This window comes from Ovis canadensis, chromosome 6, assembly GCF_042477335.2.
Source record: "Ovis canadensis isolate MfBH-ARS-UI-01 breed Bighorn chromosome 6, ARS-UI_OviCan_v2, whole genome shotgun sequence".
Classification (NCBI taxonomy): domain Eukaryota; kingdom Metazoa; phylum Chordata; class Mammalia; order Artiodactyla; family Bovidae; genus Ovis; species Ovis canadensis.
The window spans coordinates 85,410,189-85,430,722 of record NC_091250.1 but is presented as its reverse complement, the minus strand read 5'-3'; the positions used below and the strand labels follow the sequence as shown (position 1 = coordinate 85,430,722).

At 42.6% G+C, this 20,534-nt stretch overlaps 1 protein-coding gene across 7 annotated transcripts in view; it reads left to right on the top strand.

Moving 5' to 3' along the window:
- The window catches only part of LNX1 (ligand of numb-protein X 1), a 257,811-nt gene that overhangs the window by 209,145 nt on the left and 28,132 nt on the right, over window positions 1-20,534 (top strand). For all 7 annotated transcript variants that reach the window (XM_069594118.1, XM_069594119.1, XM_069594115.1 and 4 more), the window contains 4 exons: window positions 3,974-4,212; window positions 4,702-4,854; window positions 11,757-11,959; window positions 14,349-14,720. In XM_069594118.1, the coding sequence (XP_069450219.1) occupies window positions 3,974-4,212; window positions 4,702-4,854; window positions 11,757-11,959; window positions 14,349-14,720 (967 nt within the window). The remainder of the gene's footprint in view (window positions 1-3,973; window positions 4,213-4,701; window positions 4,855-11,756; window positions 11,960-14,348; window positions 14,721-20,534) is intronic.

Here is a 20,534-nt window from a genome sequence, read left to right as displayed (position 1 = left end):
GGGTTTTTTTTTTTTTTTTTGAGTCTTTGACGGTGTCTATATATAATATGGCATTGCAAACAGTGACAGTTCCCCTTTTCCTTTCCAGACAACTTTCATTTCTTGACTAATTGCTCTTAGGCTGGTGTTCTTGAGGCAACACTCAGGAGGTCTGTAGGGCTGCCTGTCGCACTTTTCAAATGGAACAGCACTGATCACCACAACCACCGCTCCCCTCTCCCCCCTACCCCCTGGCCTGATTAGTGTATGAGTTTGCAAGCCCTGGTTTAAAGTAAGAGCAGACTGAGCAATTAATGAACTCAACTTGAGGGCAGATTCAGTGTTTACCTAATTCAGAAGTGAACTGAGAAAGAATGTGAGGGAAATTGAAGCATCAAAGAGAGGTGGTATAGTTACCCAGACTGGTTATAATGAGTGTATTGAGGCTTGATTTCTCAAGGACCTCTTTTATTCTATCATCAGAAAGGAGCCCTCCCCTGCAAACCAACTTGTACTGAGCTCTGATCTCATCAGAACCTCTGTAAAGTACACCAGAGGTCCAACCTGCTTGCAGTCAACCCCCATTAGCCGTGAACTCATGGACTCAGGAATTTTTGCAAGAAGAGGTTCATTTTCTCTTCTTACTTTCTCCTCTCCCTTGCAGAAAAGACAAAAATTCCATGGCACATGCCCCCAGTGTCAGCATTTTTATATTAAGACAGATTTGCCTCCGCTCACTTTGATATAGGAGCTCAGGATCTCAACTCTGTTATTAACAAAACTGATCTTCAGAGCTACTTTAACAGATGGCATATCCAAAGTGGTTGAAAAATGGTTTACCACGTTCCTTGTGTTCATCCTTCAAGTTCATGGCTGTCACCCATCACCACCTGAGAGTACTTAATGCTCAGGATAACTAAAGGGAGAATAAATCCTGTTTGCTTTGAACACAACCCAGGGTTCAGCATATGTTCCTGTATTGGCCAAGGCTAATCAGCTCTTTCCCCCTCCTCCCCTCACTTGTGCCTGTAAATCAGGAGGCCCCAGGATCAGTCAACACGAAAGAGATAATTAGTAAGTACAAGCTGCTACCTTCATAGATCACGCTGTGCCTTAGATTCAAGCTCATCCAAGAAGCTGAAACAAGCAACATTACACAAGTATTAGTCACTTTAGCAGAACCTTTTTTATACAAAGCTTATGAGTCTGAATGTTTAAATCTACCCTCCCTGGCTATTGTAAGGATAGCTGAGGTACGAGGCCAGAGGGGAGTGATCTTAGCCATTTTATGATGTTTTCCTTTCCTGGACTAAAATGTGTCTTTGGAACCCCAAGGATCTGAAACAGAAATGGTTTCTTAATGGCATAGGCTTGGCATTCAGAGATCTTTAAATACCTTACCCCTTCTCACAGATGTGGCAGCAGAACAAGATGCTACTTTTTTCCACTGGGATGTGGTCCATCCCCTTGGAAGGCCATGGCTTGTGCCTTTGCCGGTCATTTGTCCAATTGGAAGATTCATTTCCTGCTCTGGCAGGGCACATGGTGAAGAGCATTGCTGCCCCAAGAAAAGAAAGACTGTTTCTAGTCCAACAAAATAGCCTAGGAACTTCCTTCCCATGTGTTGCTAGTCTGAGACTGCTGGCTTACAGAGAAGTGTTCCACTCATGTGTTTATGACTTTGGAGCTGCTCAACTGCATGCTGGCTTTTATTTTTTCCATCACACAATGTTTCTTCCAATTTTTGAGCTTCTCATATCAACCACTTTGCTATTTTTAAGCAGAATGATTCAAAGCCAAAGTAGCTCATCAGAACAGTAAAATCTCACCAGTTCAAGCAAGAAGCTTATACTCTTTCAGGGAGAGAAAGACTAGTATGAGAAGCTAGAGTCCCATTTCATCTTCTATAAGATAAAGATGTAGGTAGGGTTGTATAATCAGTCCTTTTCTACTAATATGAAAACCACATAAAATCATCATCGTTGAGTATAAGAAGCACCATGTTTTATGTACCAGCAAGAAAATTCTAAAAACTGTCACTGGTTAAATCATTCCAAAACACTGTTAAAGATATCCTTGCAATGCATGAGTTGGTGAGATCAGACTTCAAAATCTATTCAGACAAATTCCATTCAGACCTCTCCTGCCCTCTAGTTGTATTGTTTGGCATGAAAGAGGCCCATTCTTTTGGATGATTTCAATAACAAAATGTGACACCACTTTTCATCTCCTTGGTGGTATCTTTCTTTCTAAGCAAATAAAGCGTCTGCTTGTCTCTTCATAAGAAAATCGGAAATTGCTGTCCTTCTAATGACAAATATTTACTTTGCCAATGTCGAATTTACTTGACACTGCTCTGTTTTTGAGAGTTTCTATTTATACAGTTACTTTTCGTTTCAATGCTTAATTGTAATGTAATCTTTTCTAAGACAATGAACAGCATTTAAACTTGGCCTAGTACCAAGAGTGGATGCAACTCAATGGAAGGGACAAGCTGGACACCTGTTACCATGTTTGCCGTGCTTGGACAATGGCGTTTGCATCGTGACTGCAGCTTGGCAACTGAAGTTTTGGAACCCCATCCATCCCCCATGCACTCTAATCTCAAAGAAGTTAATGTGATAAAACAGGCAACTTAGATGGTTCAGTTATAGAAGTGGCTACAATCTGTTGAGAATTTTCCATATATCTGGCAAAATACTAAACTCTTGCCAAGACCTAATGTCTAGCAGACTTCACAGCAACCCAAGATGTATGTGCAGATTAGAAAGTTTAACCACGTTAACAAAATTTTCCCAGGTGATACAGCTACGTAAATTTCAGAGCAAAGATTTCCATCCAGACAGAGGCCCTTCTATCCACCAGCTCTATGGCTCTCTCAGGCCGTATCAATTACGGGCACATCAACTGCAGGCTGCTTTTGATTCTATTCAGAAACATCACTCCAAATAGGCTCTCAAAGTGTTATCTAAAATAGCTCAATCATATCCAGTTTTCTGTAATGAGTTGGTGAAAATAATTTAGAAATTAACATCCATTATATGCAAATAGTCGCTTCTTAAAGGGACTCGCCCATTCAATTTCTGCCTTCATGATCACTGGGAAGCTGGGGTGGCTGTCTGTGGCTACATCCTCACCACAACACTGAAAGAGTGAAATCATCAGCATTTTCTGATCGAAACCTACCTAAGAGCTGAGATGACTTGCCTAGTGACAATGGAAGGGCATTCACAGCAAAAATATGGACTTGGATAAACTCGAACCTTGTTCTCCTGACTCTTAGGCTTGCTCTTTAACATGGAGGGTGAATGGATATAGACCTATTTTTTAAAAGAGCGTGAATGTTGTTTTACTCTCCCAATGTTAGAAGACAGGCACATTTTTAGTGCATGGGAGCCCCCAGTCCTCAGTCCCTCAGAGATTCTGGCCACTCTGAGACCAGCCCCAAGGCAGGGGACTGGAAGCCAGCAAGCCGGCCTCTAGAGAACCATGGTGCTGAGCAAACTCCTGTGGCTTTGTAATGCGGGTGATTCTATTTCCATGGACAGTTAAATATGGAATCTGGGAGGAGTTTTGTGTTTATGTTCAGTGGTTTGGGAAACTAAACCCAAAAGAAAGGATTGAGAGGGTGACTAAGGGCTTTCATGGTCAAGATAAACACCAGCAAGAAGGAATTACCATGTCCAAATAGTTGAAGATAGCCAGCCTCAAGCCCTAGTCTTTGTGACCCCATGACAACTCTCAACAGTTTGCATTTCAGGCACCGGGATAGAGAGTGTTTTAACAAAATGCAATAGACGAATTTTAAAAGCTGTTCTCTCAAGTCATTCATTCGTTTGATTGGCAAGTGTATATTGACTTACCTCCATGTGAAAAGAGAGGGGAACCAGGGGCGAGCAAATCAATTTCCGAGGGCAGCAAGCACGTGCACTGGAAGAGGCCCAGCTGAGCGATGTGCAAAGCTTTCTCTGACCTCCTTCTGGCTTTGTTACAGCTGCAAAGGTGCCTCCCACTATGGTCTCACTAAAGACAGGAAGAGGCGCTCTCAGGATGGCTGTCCAGATGGCAGCACCAGCCTCACAGCAACAGCACTGTCCCCAGAGATTTCCACAGTTCCCACCGTCTCCTTAATGACAGATGAGCCTGGCCTAGACAACCCTGCCTACGTGTCCACAGCAGAGGATGGTCAGCCAAATAGCCCCCTGGACTCTGGCCGGAGCAACCGAACAAGGGGTGAGTCAAATGGGTGGTTGTCCGGGAATGGGCTCTTCTGCCTTGGGACTGCCCTCTGTGAAACGGTCACTGTGGAAAGTCCTAGAAATGTTTTGTTTAAGAGGAAACTGTTCTGGTAGTTTTGGCCACAACCCAACATCCAGTTCTCCAAAGTGAAATGAAACCACGAGGACTTGAGATCATTAGAAACGTGTGTAATCTGACTTGGTGAAAGGAGTTGAAGTTAGACCTAGTGATTCATCACTCCCGCAGCGTCCATACCTTCCCGCCCAGGCAACTCGAGAAAAGTGCTGTTATATTCCATCCAGCCTAGGAAAAAATGACAAGCAGATTTTAAATAAACCGTCCATATTTCATTGTAGAAAACTGAGAACATACAGATAAGCAAATTGTATCATCCTGCTACCTCAAAGTAATCACCGTTTGCAGTCTGTTGTGTATCTTGCCAGCCGTGTCCATTAAAAAGACCTTTTTCTCTCTTGTCTTCAGCACGGCCCTTTGAGCGATCCACCATCAGAAGCAGATCCTTTAAAAAAATAAACCGAGCCTTGAGTGTTCTCCGAAGGACAAAGAGTGGAAGTACCGTTGTCAGCCAAGCTGACCAGGGACGAGAGGATTCTGAAAACACCACTGTCCTTGATGGTAAGTTGCTTCCCCATGAGGCTGGGCGTGGCCTGGGCTTCCAGAATGACGCCAGGGGTGATGACCACAGGACTAGCCCTCTCTTTCTACGACACCTGTCTTCCTAAGGGCATAAATATTTTTTACCTTGATTACTCTACTTATATAAGTAACCAAAGGCAAAAATTACTTTCCCTTTTTTTTTTTTTTTTTCTGGCTACATTGGGTGCTTGTTGCGGCTCACTGGCTTCTCTAGTTTGGCATGGATCTTAGTTCCTGAACCAGTGCTCAAACCCATATCCCTTGCATTGGAAGGCAGATTCCCAACAACTGGGCTATTAGGAAAGTCCCTACTGTTCTCTTTTTACATAGATTGAGGGAAAAGATTTTGGAACCCTTACCTTCAGGTCTTAGCTTAGTGTATATAAAGAATAATATAGTTAAGTTAAGAGCAGTTAGAACAGTGCCTGGCACACAGGAAATGCCACATGAGTATTCTTATCTCCACCTTGTGTGATGTGTGATTCTGAGGGTTTTCTATGTATTAATTCATGTACTCTTCAACAACTCTATGAGGGAGCTACAATTATCATCCCTGTTTTATAGATGAGGAAACTAAGGTACCAGGCAATTACTTAGTTTGCCCCTTCTGAACTTGGAATCCAAGTAATGTGGCTCTAAAATTCACGCAAATAACGTTTCTGGATCTTAGATTCTATATCTTTTTTTCACTATAAATGGAGCTGAGAAAATACTGTCCTGTCCTTTCCTTTTCATCTTACGCTAGAGCTTCACAGCAGTAATGATAATAACTTGAAGAATGCTTTTGAGCTTTCCTGGGTGCCAGGCAGTGCTCTAAGGCATTTAAAGGTCACAATGATAAGAGATGGGGACTGTGATTCCCAGTTTACAGAAGAAGAAACCAAGGTTTAGAGAGACTGGGTAACTAGCCCAAAGTCACCCAGCTGGAAAATGGCAGTCCTGGGATTTTAATTTGTGTCCTCTGGCTCCAGAGCCCACTCGTTTACTCACTGGATTAAACTGCCCTCTGCTCCTTCAAGGTTGGGGAGTGAAAGTGTTAGTTGCTCAGTCATGTCCGACTCTTTGAGACCCCATGGACTGTAGCCCCCCAGGCTCCTCTGTCCATGGAATTCTCCAGGCAAGAATACTGGAGTGGGTTGCCATTCCCTTCTCCATAGGATCTTCCCAACCCAGGGATCAAACCTGGGTCTCCTGCATTGCAGGCAGCTTCTTTTCCATCTGAGCTACCAGGGAAGCCCCCTCAAGGCTGGTGGCTAAACCCCAAACCTCTGTCTTTATCATGTTCTCAGAGAACTTTGAGCAGCTGTATAAGCCCCTTCTTACCTCTCTTACCCTGTACCTGTACTACATGCTCTCAGTACTCTCACTGCTGCTGCTGCTGCTAAGTCGCTTCAGTCGTGTCCGACTCTGTGCAACCCCATAGATGGCAGCCCACCAGGCTCCCCATCCCTGGGATTCTCCAGGCAAGAACGCTGGAGTCTGCCATCGTGTAAATACTGTCTTTCTCTCACTTCCATGTTGCTGTCCAACCTGTACTCTCACTTGCCTTCAGCTGGCATCCTAATTTCTCTTTAGGCTTTGCCTCCTCCTGGGAGCCCTCCTTGACTCCCCCAGTCCTCTCTCCTTTGTGTTCTCAAAGCACCTGCATCTCTGTTATAGCAATGCCATCTTTTATTGTAACTCTACCAGTGAGGGCAGGGGTTCTTTATCTAAGTCTTTGTGTTCTCAAGGCCAAGCACAGTATCTAGTACATAATAGTTTTCACCGAATGTTTCTGCAATGACTAAAAGGATCATAACTTCCTTTCTGCCAGTCTTCCAGCTTATTCAGTTCAGTTCAGTTCAGTCGCTCAGTCGTGTCTGACTCTTTGCGACCCCATGAACTGCAGCACGCCAGGCCTCCCTGTCCATCACCAACTCCCAGAGTTCACTCAAACTCACGTCCATCGAGTCAGTGATGCCATCCAGCCATCTCATCCTCTGTCGTCCCCTTCTCCTCCTGCCCCCAATCCCTCCCAGCATCAGAGTCTTTGCCAATGAATCAGCTCTTCGCATGAGGTGGCCAAAGTACTGGAGTTTCAGCTTCAGCATCATTCCTTCCAAAGAAATCCCAGGGCTGATCTCCTTCAGAATGGACTGGTTGGATCTCCTTGCAGTCCAAGGGACTCTCAAGAGTCTTCTCCAACACCACAGTTCAAAAGCAAAAGCCTCCTTAATTATATTCCACATAAAGTTTTCTCTTGCCTGAATAAGACTGATTTGCATGTTTACTGCAGAAACTTTTAAAAATAAGAGATTACTATGTGTAGGACATTGGCCTAAGCTTTGTGCTTTTTTAAAATTGAAATATAGTTGATTTACAATATCATATTAGTTTCAGATGTACAACATAGTGATTCATTATTTTTATAGATTATACTCAATTTAGAGTTATTATAAAATATTGGCTATATTCACTGTACTGTACAATGTTTCCTTATAGCTTGCTTATTTTGCATAAGCAGTTTATACCTTTTCCCTGTTGTATCCCTCTCCCTTTCCCTCTCCCCACTGGGTATCTACTAGTTTGATCTCTATATATGTGAATCTGTTTTTTTATTTGTTTTTATTTTCCAGATTCCACACAGAAGTGATAACATAAAGTATTTGTATTTTTCTATCTGACTTATTTTACTTAGCATAAAATGCTCAGGTCCGTCTACACTGTTGCAAATAGCAGAAGTTCATTCTATTTTATGGCTGAGTAGTATTCCATTGTATACATACCACATCTTTATTCATCTGTTGATGGACACTTAGGTTGCTTCCACCTCTTGGTTATGAACATTGGAGTCCATGTATCTTTTCAGATTAATGTTTCTGTTTTCTTTGGATGTATACCCAGAAATGGAATTGCTGGATCATATGATAGTTCTATTTTTTGTTGTTTGAAAGCTTCCATACTGTTTTCTATAGTGGTTGCATCAATTTACATTCCCACCAACAGTGTACCACTGTTCCCTTTTCTCTTCATCCTCACCATTTGTTATTTGAAGAATTTTTGATGATAGCCATTCTGACAGGTGTGAGGTGATTAACAATGTTGAGCATCTTTTCATATGCCTGTTGGCCAGCTGTATGTATTCTTTAGAAAAATACCTTATCTGTATCTTCTCCCCTTTTTAAATCAGGTTGTTTGGTTTTTTTGATAGAGTTGCATGAGCTATTTATATATTTAGGCTCAGTGATTTTATATAAGAAACTGCCTGCCAATGCAGGAGACACAGGAAATACAGCTTCAATCCCTGGGTCAGGAAGATCCCCTGGAAAAGGAAATGGCAACCCACTCTGGTATTGTTGCCTAGGGAATCCCGTGGACAGAGGTGCCTGCCAGGCTACAGTCCATAGATTCACAAAGAGTCAGACACAATTGAAGCAACTTAGGACACACGGAGGACTTTTATATAAAGATTATAAAATCTAGTTCCTGGCTCCAAGGGGTTCATTCAAGACTAAAAGAAAAGAAAATACCACGAAGACTGAGATATAAATAAATGAAAATGGGGGCCACCAGAAGAGACACACCACTTCCCAATGGGACAGTGTAGTCCGTGTTTAAGGGGCAGTTATGACCTGGATGGGCACTGGGATCTTGACTGTGTGTTGGGAAGTGGGGGAAGATGAGGATAAAGCTGGATTAGAAGAGTCCTGGAGGCCATTTAGGAGTCTTGACTTGGGGCAGTGAACATACCTGAATGCTTTTGCTTCAAGTTATAGCAGAATCAAAACTTTATTTCACAAAGATGAAGAGTGCAGCTACATTATGTGTGCAGGGGTTTTGCATGGGAGAGAATGAAATTTCCTTTTCTGCTCCAGGACCTATTACTTCACAATGGGGGAGGGATTAAGACTCAGTGAGGCTGGTACAGGATTTGTGAGATAACAGAGATTTCAAAAATGACCTTAGGGTCTCACTGCTTCAGTAACCCATGGTTAGTGTGGTGAACTTCCATGGTTTATCCATCCTTTTCATATCAGTAAAGAGATTGGCTTTAATTTTTATCAGCCGTATGACCTGGATGGTTTACTTGACTCCTCTAAGCTTTAGTGTCTCATCATCTAAAAAATCAGGGATAATAATAACCTAGTTCCAATCCTAATCTATTGTGAGGACTAAACAAACAAACAAAAATATCATACAAATTGCTTAGCTGAATGGTCAGCATATAATAAACACTTGGTAAATGATACTATATTCCTTGGTCCTTAAGTAAGGACAAAATATTGGACAACTGTTTCTTTTCAGACCAGTACCAAGTGGGAATTAAAAATTTCATTAACTCTTGAAGGTCTCATTATCGTGGCTGTAATTAACATTTTCAACTGTGACTGAGTATGTCCTTTCAGACTATCAAAACAAACAGCGTTGACTAGTTTAGGTTTGGGAGCATGGTTTTTGTAACTCTGTTGGGAGAAAGCGTAGAAGGGGGGGGGGGGGAGCAAAAATCAGCAGCTTTGATGATTATTTCCAAATCTTTCTTAGCTCAAAATGATTTTTTAAAAAAACTTCCATTCCCTTGTCACCAGAGCTGTTCCAACAAATACTTGTGGGTAGCGCCTACTTAAGGTAATCAAAGCAGTTTAAACATTAATTGAACTTGATCACTCAAGCACTGTTAGCACCAGGAACTGACAGATGAAGACTGCTGCCCACAACCTTACAACAAAGCCCAGTTGCTTACATTAAATCAAATCCCAACGGCAGTCAAGGGCCCACATTTACAACCCGGCTTCCTCTGGCCACTAAATTTCTTTGTTTATCATGTTTTGTAATATTTAGAAATAATTTTAATTCTTTCTGTATCATTCCTAGAGAGTTGAGTACTTGTTAATGAATTTGGAGTTCATTAGGGAAAATGGACTAAGGTCATGGGTTTTGAAAATAGTCACAAAAAGTGTTTTATGTAGAACCAGGCCTGCAGTTTTGATCTTTCCCAGTGATATAATTAAGGAAGAATCTTAGGGCAACGGCTGCTGTCAGCAGCTACAGGAGACAAAAGTAACCCCACCTTCAATGTCCAGACTCGAGCCTCCAGCATCTGGGGAAGAGCTGCGGCTCCTGTCATGCTAGGTGTTGTGTGGCAGCTGGTGTTGCCTCTATACCCTTCTATTCCACCGGGGTGGAGAACCATGCCAGTTGGCACTGCTGGCTCAAGAGAGTGTGTGTCTACAGAGCAAGTCCCCTGTGGGCCTGTTGCCAGCTGTGAAGGAGAGAGCCTAGCAGGAGCCCCAGGTTCTGACCCGGTTTTGGGGACCACCACTAAACTACCACCTCTAGCTGGTCATGTCACTTCCGTTCTCTCAGCTTATGCATCCTCACTTGTGAAATAAAGGTTTGACTGTGGCTAACTTTATTTGGGGGCTCCAAAATCACTGCAGATGGTGATTGCAGCCATGAAATTAAAAGATGCTTACTTCTTGGAAGGAAAGTTTGAAGGAAAGTTATGACCAACCTAGACAGCATATTAAAAAGCAGAGACATTACTTTGTCAACAAAGTTCTGTCTAGTCAAGGCTATGGTTTTTCCAGTGGTCGTGTGTGGATGTGAGTTGGACTATGAAGAAAGCTGAGTGCTGAAGAATTGATGCTTTTGAACTGTAGTGCTGGAGACGACTCTTAAGAGTCCCTTGGACTGCAAGGAGATCCAGCCAGTCCATCCTAAAGGAGATCAGTCTTGGGTGTTCATTGAAAGGACTGATGTTGAAGCTGAAACTCCAATACTTTGGCCACCTGATGTGAAGAGCTGACTCATTTGAAAAGACCCTGATGCTGGGAAAGATTGAGGGCAGGAGGAGAAGGGGACAACAGAGAATGAGATGGTTGGATGGCATCACCGACTCAATGGACATGGGTTTGGGTGGACTCTGGGAGTTGGTGATGGACAGGGAGGCCTGGCATGCTGCGGTTCATGGGGTTGTACAGAGTCGGACACGAATGAGCGACTGAACTGAACTGAAATGATGGTTGTCAAACTGCAAAGCCTGAAATGGTCTTCTGTGTGTGGGCTCAGGGGATGGGGGCAGAGGAACCTGTGAAAAACTTCTCAGGGTAAGGGTCCTCACTGAAAATATAAGGTTTGGAAACCCCAGCCTAGATCTCTGAATCTCCTTCTCGCTCTGAATTCAGCAATGCAAGCGGATCAGGGACGAACCCCTTGACACCACCAGCTGGGCCCAGGCGCTTTTCCTGATTGTGAATTAGGCCATTTGACTTCCCTTCACTGACAGCAGGGGTGGGGAGAGAGCCTGCTTTTCAGTGAGACTGAAAGACAGGGCCTCCCAGGAGGAAACCTTCAGAATAATCACAAAGAGCAGAACAGGTTTGTTCTGTTTTTTCCCCTTGATAAGTAAGTGAGCAAACTGTGGTCCATTCCATAATGACTGTTCATTCATTCCTCTTCACTCAATAAACATGGGACAAAGTCTTCTGTGTACAGAGATCTGTGCACAGACCTAAGAAACAAGGATCTTAGAGTCCAGTGATAGGTATAAGAAATGGCCATATGTAATACTAATAGTAATAGAAGGCTCAGTGCCCTGAGAAATACAGCTTTGTGGGAAATAGGAAGTTGAGAGAGAGTAGGGGAGGAGGGAGGAGGGCAGAGTTTAATTGGAAGGGATCATTTCATGCAGGCCTTGAAGGAAAAATTGGGTTTAGGCCTAGGATGGAAAACATTCCAGGCAGAAAAACTTATGCTGGCTCAGAGGCAGGAAGATGGAAAACATGTACAAAGAATGATGAATAGTTTAGTTTGGCTGGAACCAAAAGCCTGGCAAGAAGAGAAGTGGTTGGAAATGGCCGTTGGTGGGTGTCTTAAAAAAACACTGTCTTTGTCCATTTTAGTCTTTCCAAGGTTGTATCACCTGATTCCAGATGGTGAAATTACCAGCATCAAGATCAATCGAACGGATCCCAATGAAAACCTCTCCATTAGGCTTGTGGGAGGCAGTGAAACCCCTCTGGTCCATATCATTGTCCAGCACATTTATCGTGATGGGGTGATAGCCAGAGATGGCCGGCTCCTGCCAGGAGACATCATCCTAAAGGTAGAGACTGTGGCTGTGGGGCCATGAAAATGGGCTTAATAAGAGTCACTTCTGAGCACATCATTGGATGCATGGGTTAGGGTTATGATGGGTGAGTGGTTGGACAACACTAAAACACTAACATAAATGTGGAACCGTCACTTTCCATAGTTATTAGGTTGATATGACTCTTCATACAAGATTAGTAATTTTCAGTGGGTCCCTAACCCTTCTGTCTTGTTCTTCTGACCTCTTTCTCTCTCTGTATAAATACTATCTCTATATCATTTTGTCTCTGTCCTCCTCCTTCCTCTTCTCATGTCTTCCCCTCCCCTAACTTTCTCTACCTCTTCAGTCTTCTCTCTTCCTTCTTCTCCCCCCTCATTCTTCCTCTCCTACCTCTTTCTCCTACTTTAAGTAACAGTAACATAAAACAGTATAAAACTGTAGCATATTAAGTTGTTTTTAAAACAGATTACTGGAACATTTTGTATTTTATCTAATCACTCAGATTCACACACTCCCCTAAAGTAAATTTCCTATAGCTTAATGACCCTTCAGCAAAGAAAAAAAAAAAATCCCTAAGCTATTCAGCCAACCCACAGACATTCCAGGGGAGACAGGTGGTGGAACAGAACGCCTTGGGCATTACTGTCCTCTGTGGCTTGGCCGAGGGTAAGGATGCTCGGAAGAATTTTCAGTTGAAGAGAAAGGACAAAGGAAGAGTTGTTCATCAGACAGAAGTCTAGCATGTGCCAAAAGTGATAAGGAAAAATCCCTCCCTTGGTCATATATTTCCTGTCTGACCCTCAGATGACAGTTTCATCCTATCCCTTCTGGGTTGCTGACAGGCCAGCTCCTAACACATTATGTGCTATTTCTCTGGCAAAGAAATTCTTATTTTTTGGAATAAGAGGAGAAAGAATTTGAAGCAGTTATTGTAGAAACACTGATATTCCCACTGGCCTCTGAGATGGAGTACGAGGCAGGGCCCGTCAACCTCAGGGGACGATTGGCCATGCAATTAGCAACACTCTACATGGCTTCCCTCCAGTTCTATGGAAGCTATGCTGCCTGGGAGGGTTGCATAAGGAAAACATTTTGATTCTTGTGGCCTTCAGCTGGCACTTGCAAGCAAAAAAGCTGCCAGGACTGTTTAGCAGGCGACCCTGACTTTCTCTTGGCCCGGGTGTGATGGGGAAAGCTGGACATGGGATAAGGTGACAGAGCAGAGAAAGGCCTTTGAGCTCACCTGCACTTGAACAAAGGTTCTGAGCCTTGTCCACACACGAAGGAGCCTCCATGCATCCCTGGAGATGCAGCAGAGGACGGGCAATTGCACGCGGTAGGCAGGCCAGGGAAAATCTCACTCTGCGACTCTTCTAACAGTTGGCTGCTGAGTGCGAGAAATCTTCCCAAACCATAGAAATTCAAGAAGGTTGTTTCTCTTCTGTGGGGCCTCCTTCGTTAAGAACAGTGCAGTGCTGCTGTGAAAGTATTTTCTTCCCAAGCAGTGACCACCACTGGGGGCCGAAGCCTTGAAGCTGGGTCTGCCTAGAGTAATTAAAACCAGAAAGCCCCACACAGCATCAGTCCCACAGATTATTAGTGAGGCACAAATGAGTGGGCCGAGCTGGAGGACATTTAAGCAGTTTAATAAGGGGACCCAGCCTTTCAGTAAAAGAGCCTAAAACTTCCATTTACATCGGTTCATTTGAAATAGTACAGAGATTTTTTTTCTCTCTTTTATTGAGAACATGGGCAAAAGACCTTGTAGGAGACTGCCTGGGGACTTCACAGATGTACACACTGTGACACACATTCACACACTTGCCAAAACACAAATACATGTATGTACACATACATTCTCTGTGTCACACACACACATACACACACACACCAGTGAAGCCTAGAAATTCCAGTACAGGTGACCTAGGGAGAAAAATTCATTTGGAGATGTTTGGAAAGGAAATGTCAGCTCAGTTTTATTTAAATAGCACTTTAACATAATCATTAATCAAAAATTTTCTTTTCTTCTTTGGCCTTCTCCCACTTTTTCTTCCTTTTCCTTCCTCCCTCAGCCAAAAAATAAGTTTAGCAAGCAACAGCAATGAGGGTTAGGACCATATAATTAAACTTGAGGGCCTATGTAAGGACAAGGCTGAGAAAAGATTCTGTCTGCTGAGACAGAGAGTTGAAAAGGTGTGCAGGTAACAGTGGAGGAAAGCTGGGTTACAAGTCCTGTTGGAAGATGGGGTATTTGGGCATTTGGACAGAGAAAAAGGGGACAGAGCAGAGTGGTCCTTTAGGAAGGGCCGTGGTGGGTGTGCAGGCAGGGCCTTTTAGGCAGGATTGTGGCAGGTGGATCTGATGGCTCGGTGGCTCCAGATTCGAGGTCCCCTTCCTCCAGGTCAACGGGATGGACATCAGCAACGTCCGGCACAACTACGCCCTGCGCCTCCTGCGGCAGCCATGCCAGGTGCTGCTGTTGACCGTGCTCCGGGAGCGGAAGTTCCGGAGCAGGACCGACGGACAGCCCCTGGATACCTACGGGCCCCGGGATGACAGTTTCCACGTGATCCTCAACAAAAGCAGCCCAGAGGAACAGCTTGGAATAAAACTGGTGCGCAAGGTGGATGAACCAGGGGTGTTTATTTTCAACGTGCTGGACGGTGGCGTGGCAGACAGACACGGCCAGCTGGAGGAGAATGACCGTGTGTTAGCCATCAACGGGCATGACCTTCGGCACGGCAGCCCAGAAAGCGCAGCTCATCTGATTCAGGTAGGTCACAGACGAGTACACGATCCTGGTCAGAAACTGCCAGCGTGAGCAGGAGTGCTCGTCACCTTGAGCCACCTACCCTGTTTCTACCCAGAGTAACATGTAGTGCCTCCTTTTCAAAGAGTCTGGAGTGAAGGGCCAGATAAGAACATTGCTCCAGCAAATGATGTGTCTCAGGGTCATGGGCATTCTGTTAGTGTTGCCAGCCATCCAGTCTGACTGCAGGTAGACCCATTGGGCTCTGTTGCAGCCTCACCAGGTTAAGATCACTCAGGGTCAGCAGGGTTGCATCATCCTTGTACCCAGTATGGTAGTCACAGACCTTGGGGTCACACAAATACACTCTGAGGACATCCGGTGTGCTACTCACATAGAGGCTGGGCCATGTGCCTTTCATGATCCTGTGGATCAGAGACCACGTTAGGTCTGGCTAAGTTTGAGCCCCCTCTCCATGGCTAAGTCCAAGCCCCCTCTCCATGGGGGGCTCTCCCCTCTCCAGCCCTCTTCAAAAGCCCATGGGAACTCAAATATGAGCCTAAGGAAGCCCTCTGTAAGAGAGGCATGCAAATTATTATTACTCAGGCAAATAGAGCTCATGACAGCCTGACACTGGTTCAAACTAATTCACGCTCCTGACAGGCATGATGCCACCAAGCCCCAGCATGCATCTTGTTAACTTCAGCTGGATGACCTTGAGTTTTTGTTGTTGGTTTTCTTTTTAAATTGAAGTATAGTCGATTGACAATGTTGTGTTAGTTTCAGATGTACAGCAAAATGATTCAGTTTTACATGTATATATATACATGTTCAGTTCAGTCGCTCAGTCGTGTCCAACTCTTTGCGACCCCATGGACTGGATGTGTACCTATATAGATATATAATATATTTTATATATGTATAAAATATATTCTTTTTCAGATTCTTTTCCCTTACAGGTTATTACAAAATATTGAGTATAGTTCCCCGTGCTGTACAGTAGGTCCTTTACGCATTCTACGTATAGTGGTGTATGTATGTTAATCCCAAACTCTTAATTTATCCCTCTCCTCTCCTTTGGTAACAATAAGTCAGTGGATTTATTTCTGTTTTGCAAATAAGTTCATTAATATCTCTTTTTAGATTCTACATACTAGCAAAATCATATGATATTTGTATTTTTCTGTCTGACCTCACTTAGTATGATAATCTCTAGGTCCATCCATATTGCTGCAAATTGCATTTTTTAATTCTTGGTTTCATGAAAAAAGTAATATTTTTAACTTTGCTGAGTATATTTCATTATACATATACCATCTTTTCTTTATCCATTCCTCTGTTGATGAATATTAGATTGTGTTCCTGCCTTGATTATTATAAATAGTGGTGCTATGAACATAGGGTTGCATGTATCTTTTTTAATTATAATTTTCTCTGGACATATGCCTAGGTGTGGGATTGTAGGATCATATACTAACTCTATTTATTTAAGAAACTTCCATACTATTCTCCATAGTGGCTGTTACCAATTTACATTCTCACCAACAGTGTAAGAGGGTTCCCCTTTCTCCACACCCTTTCCAGCATTTATTTGTAGACTTTTTGATGATGGCCATTCTCACTGGTGTGAGGTGATACCTCATTGTAGTTTTGATTTGTCTTCCTCTAATAATTAGTGATGTTGAAGATTTTTTTCATAAGTCTGTTGGCTATCTGTATGTCTTCTTTGGAGAAACATCCACTCAGATCTTCTGCCCATTTTTGATTGGATTATTTGCTTTTCACCATGAGTTTTTCTAATATTCACTGAGCTTCCAGCTTTATTCCTAGAGACAGGCTTTGTTCTGGACTCTTACATTCTAACCCTTCTGTTTACTTCATTTAGCCAAAATGTATTAAGTTTTTGCTTCTTGGCTAGTTCTGGATTGCGTTCAGAGAACAGGGAGATGATAACCTCTTAGGTTGCTCTCCCAAAGGAGCCCACAGTTTAGTAGAGAGGTGGTTTTTTTCTGAATGACGGCCATGTGGTGTGATAGTGTGTCATGGAGAAATTAAGCGTGATACTGGTTCAGACAAAGGAGAGATTTTTTTACTTAGTGGGGTCTAGAAATTCTTCACAGAGAAGGAAAATCTTGCACTGGGATTTTGAGGGATCAGAAGGGGTTCTCTAGGTGGTTGAGGCAGAGAGGGTCATTCTAAGGAGATACAACACAAAAGAATGCTTCCCCCAAAGCCAGGTAGGGAAATGGTTAACACCTGGAGTGTGGTATACAATTTTAAAAGCAACAATAATTCTAGCAATCAGAATCCAACAACACATTAAAAAGATCATACACCATGACCAAGTGGGCTTTATCCCAGGGATGCAAGGATTCTTCAATATCTGCAAATCAATCAATGTAATTCACCACATTAACAAATTGAAAAATAAAAACCATATGATTATCTCAATAGATGCAGAGAAGGCCTTTGACAAAATTCAACATCCATTTATGATAAAAACTCTCCAGAAAGCAGGAATAGAAGGAACATACCTCAACATAATCAAAGCTATCTACGACAAACCCACAGCAAACATTATCCTCAATGGTGAAAAATTGAAAGCATTTCCCCTAAAGTCAGGAACAAGACAAGGGTGTCCACTTTCACCGCTACTATTCAACATAGTTCTGGAAGTTTTGGCCACAGAAATCAGAGCAGAAAAAGAAATAAAAGGAATCCAAATTGGAAAAGAAGAAGTAAAACTCTCACTGTTTGCAGATGACATGATCCTCTACATGGAAAACCCTAAAGACTCCACCAGAAAATTACTAGAGCTAATCAGTGAATATAGTAAAGTTGCAGGATATAAAATCAACACACAGAAATCCCTTGCATTCCTATACACGAATAATGAGAAAGTAGAAAAAGAAATTAAGGAAACAATTCCATTCACCATTGCAACGAAAAGAATAAAATACTTAGGAATATATCTACCTAAAGAAACTAAAGACCTATATATAGAAAACTATAAAACACTGATGAAAGAAATCAAAGAGGACACTAATAGATGGAGAAATATACCATGTTCATGGATTGGAAGAATCAATATAGTGAAAATGAGTATACTACCCAAAGCAATTTACAAATTCAATGCAATCCCTATCAAGCTACCAGCCACATTTTTCACAGAACTAGAACAAATAATTTCAAGATTTGTATGGAAATACAAAAAACCTCGAATAGCCAAAGCAATCTTGAGAAAGAAGAATGGAACTGGAGGAATCAACTTGCCTGACTTCAGGCTCTACTACAAAGCCACAGTCATCAAGACAGTATGGTACTGGCACAAAGACAGACATATAGATCAATGGAACAAAATAGAAAGCCCAGAGATAAATCCACATACATACGGACACCTTATCTTTGACAAAGGAGGCAAGAATATACAATGGAGTAAAGACAATCTCTTTAACAAGTGGTGCTGGGAAAACTGGTCAACCACTTGTAAAAGAATGAAACTAGATCACTTTCTAACACCGCACACAAAAATAAACTCAAAATGGATTAAAGATCTAAATGTAAGATCAGAAACTATAAAACTCCTAGAGGAGAACATAGGCAAAACACTCTCAGACATAAATCACAGCAGGATCCTCTATGATCCACCTCCCAGAATTCTGGAAATAAAAGCAAAAATAAACAAATGGGATCTAATTAAAATTAAAAGCTTCTGCACAACAAAGGAAAATATAAGCAAGGTGAAAAGACAGCCTTCTGAATGGGAGAAAATAATAGCAAATGAAGCAACTGACAAACAACTAATCTCAAAAATATACAAGCAACTTATGCAGCTCAATTCCAGAAAAATAAACGACCCAATCAAAAAATGGGCCAAAGAACTAAATAGACATTTCTCCAAAGAAGACATACGGATGGCTAACAAACACATGAAAAGATGCTCAACTTCACTCATTATTAGAGAAATGCAAATCAAAACCACAATGAGGTACCACTTCACACCAGTCAGAATGGCTGCGATCCAAAAATCTGCAAGCAATAATTGCTGGAGAGGGTGTGGAGAAAAGGGAACCCTCCTACACTGTTGGTGGGAATGCAAACTAGTACAGCCACTATGGAGAACAGTGTGGAGATTCCTTAAAAAATTGCAAATAGAACTACCTTATGACCCAGCAATCCCACTGCTGGGCATACACACCGAGGAAACCAGAATTGAAAGAGACACATGTACCCCAATGTTCATCGCAGCACTGTTTATAATAGCCAGGACATGGAAACAACCTAGATGTCCATCAGCAGATGAATGGATAAGAAAGCTGTGGCACATATACACAATGGAGTATTACTCAGCCGTTAAAAAGAATTCATTTGAATCAGTTCTGATGAGATGGATGAAACTGGAGCCGATTATACAGAGTGAAGTAAGCCAGAAAGAAAAACACCAATACAGTATACTAACACATATATATGGAATTTAGGAAGATGGCAATGACGACCCTGTATGCAAGACAGGGAAAGAGACACAGATGTGTATAATGGACTTTTAGACTCAGAGGGAGAGGGAGAGGGTGGGATGATTTGGGAGAATGACATTCTAACATGTATACTATCATGTGAATTGAATCGCCAGTCTATGTCTGACGCAGGATGCAGCATGCTTGGGGCTGGTGCATGGGGATGACCCAGAAAGATGTTATGGGGAGGGAGGTGGGAGGGGGGTTCATGTTTGGGAATGCATGTAAGAATTAAAGATTTTAAAATTTAAAAAATAAAAAACTAAAAAAAAATAAAAAAATAAAAGCAACAATAGATAAGGTAGGATAGGTAGCTAAGGGCCAGATCATGTAGAGTTTTTTAAGTCATGCTAAGAAGTTCGGACTGTACCTCTAAGGCCATGAGGTATCATTGGAAGGGTTTAAGAAAGAAAGTGACATGATTTTCTAGAAAGATCTCTCTAGAGGCAGTGGAAAGCTCATAGGAGAGGGACAGGAATGGAGGCCTTAAGATGTGTTTGTGGTTATCCATACATCATGTCAGCTTCCCCTTGGTGGGTTAGAATGAAGAAGTATTCATTCTTCAAGTATAGAGAGAGAGAGTCAGCAGCAATAGTTGAGTGGACCTTGTATCAAAGTTCCACAGAGGATGACAATCAGAAGACAGAGCCTCCCCTCAAGGACTTGATCATCTCAGTATAAAACAAATCTCCCTACCGTTGGGTTCCAGTCATGGAGTTCTTCTAGGTGTTGGCAACTCTTTTCACTATCATGTGTGTAGTATCTTATCTCTGTTTTTGGGGAGGAGAACCAAGTAGTGGATGAAATTATTGTCATTTTAGATGTGGAAAGCCTGAAGCAGAGGGTGCAAGGGGACTTCCCCTGCTTCTTCCATCCATCAGGACAGGAAGGCTGCATGGTGCTTTGGCCCCTGATCTGGGGCTTTTGATGGTGTCTCATTTCCAAGGTCATTCTCAATCTGGTGGATGCCCATCTGCCCTAAGGGGCCTGAGGTCATGCCCTGTGGAGCCGATGAAGAACAAACCAGAGTTACAAGAGGCATTTCCTTCTGGAGTTTATGTCATCCATTCCCAAGTTCACATGCCCAGTCCCAACTTTTCTGAACACCACCCTTACATGGCCAATTGCCTACTTGGTATCTCCATGTGAATGTCTGAAAGCCATCTCAAATTTAATATTCAAAAGTGAAACCTTGGCCTTTCCACTCTCCACCCCTTGCCAAACCTGCTCTTCCCCTCAGTCTTTCCTTAAGTCTAGAAATGACAACATCATTTACTCAGTTACTTAGAGCAAAAAGTATCTTGACTCTCCTCCACATCCCCTG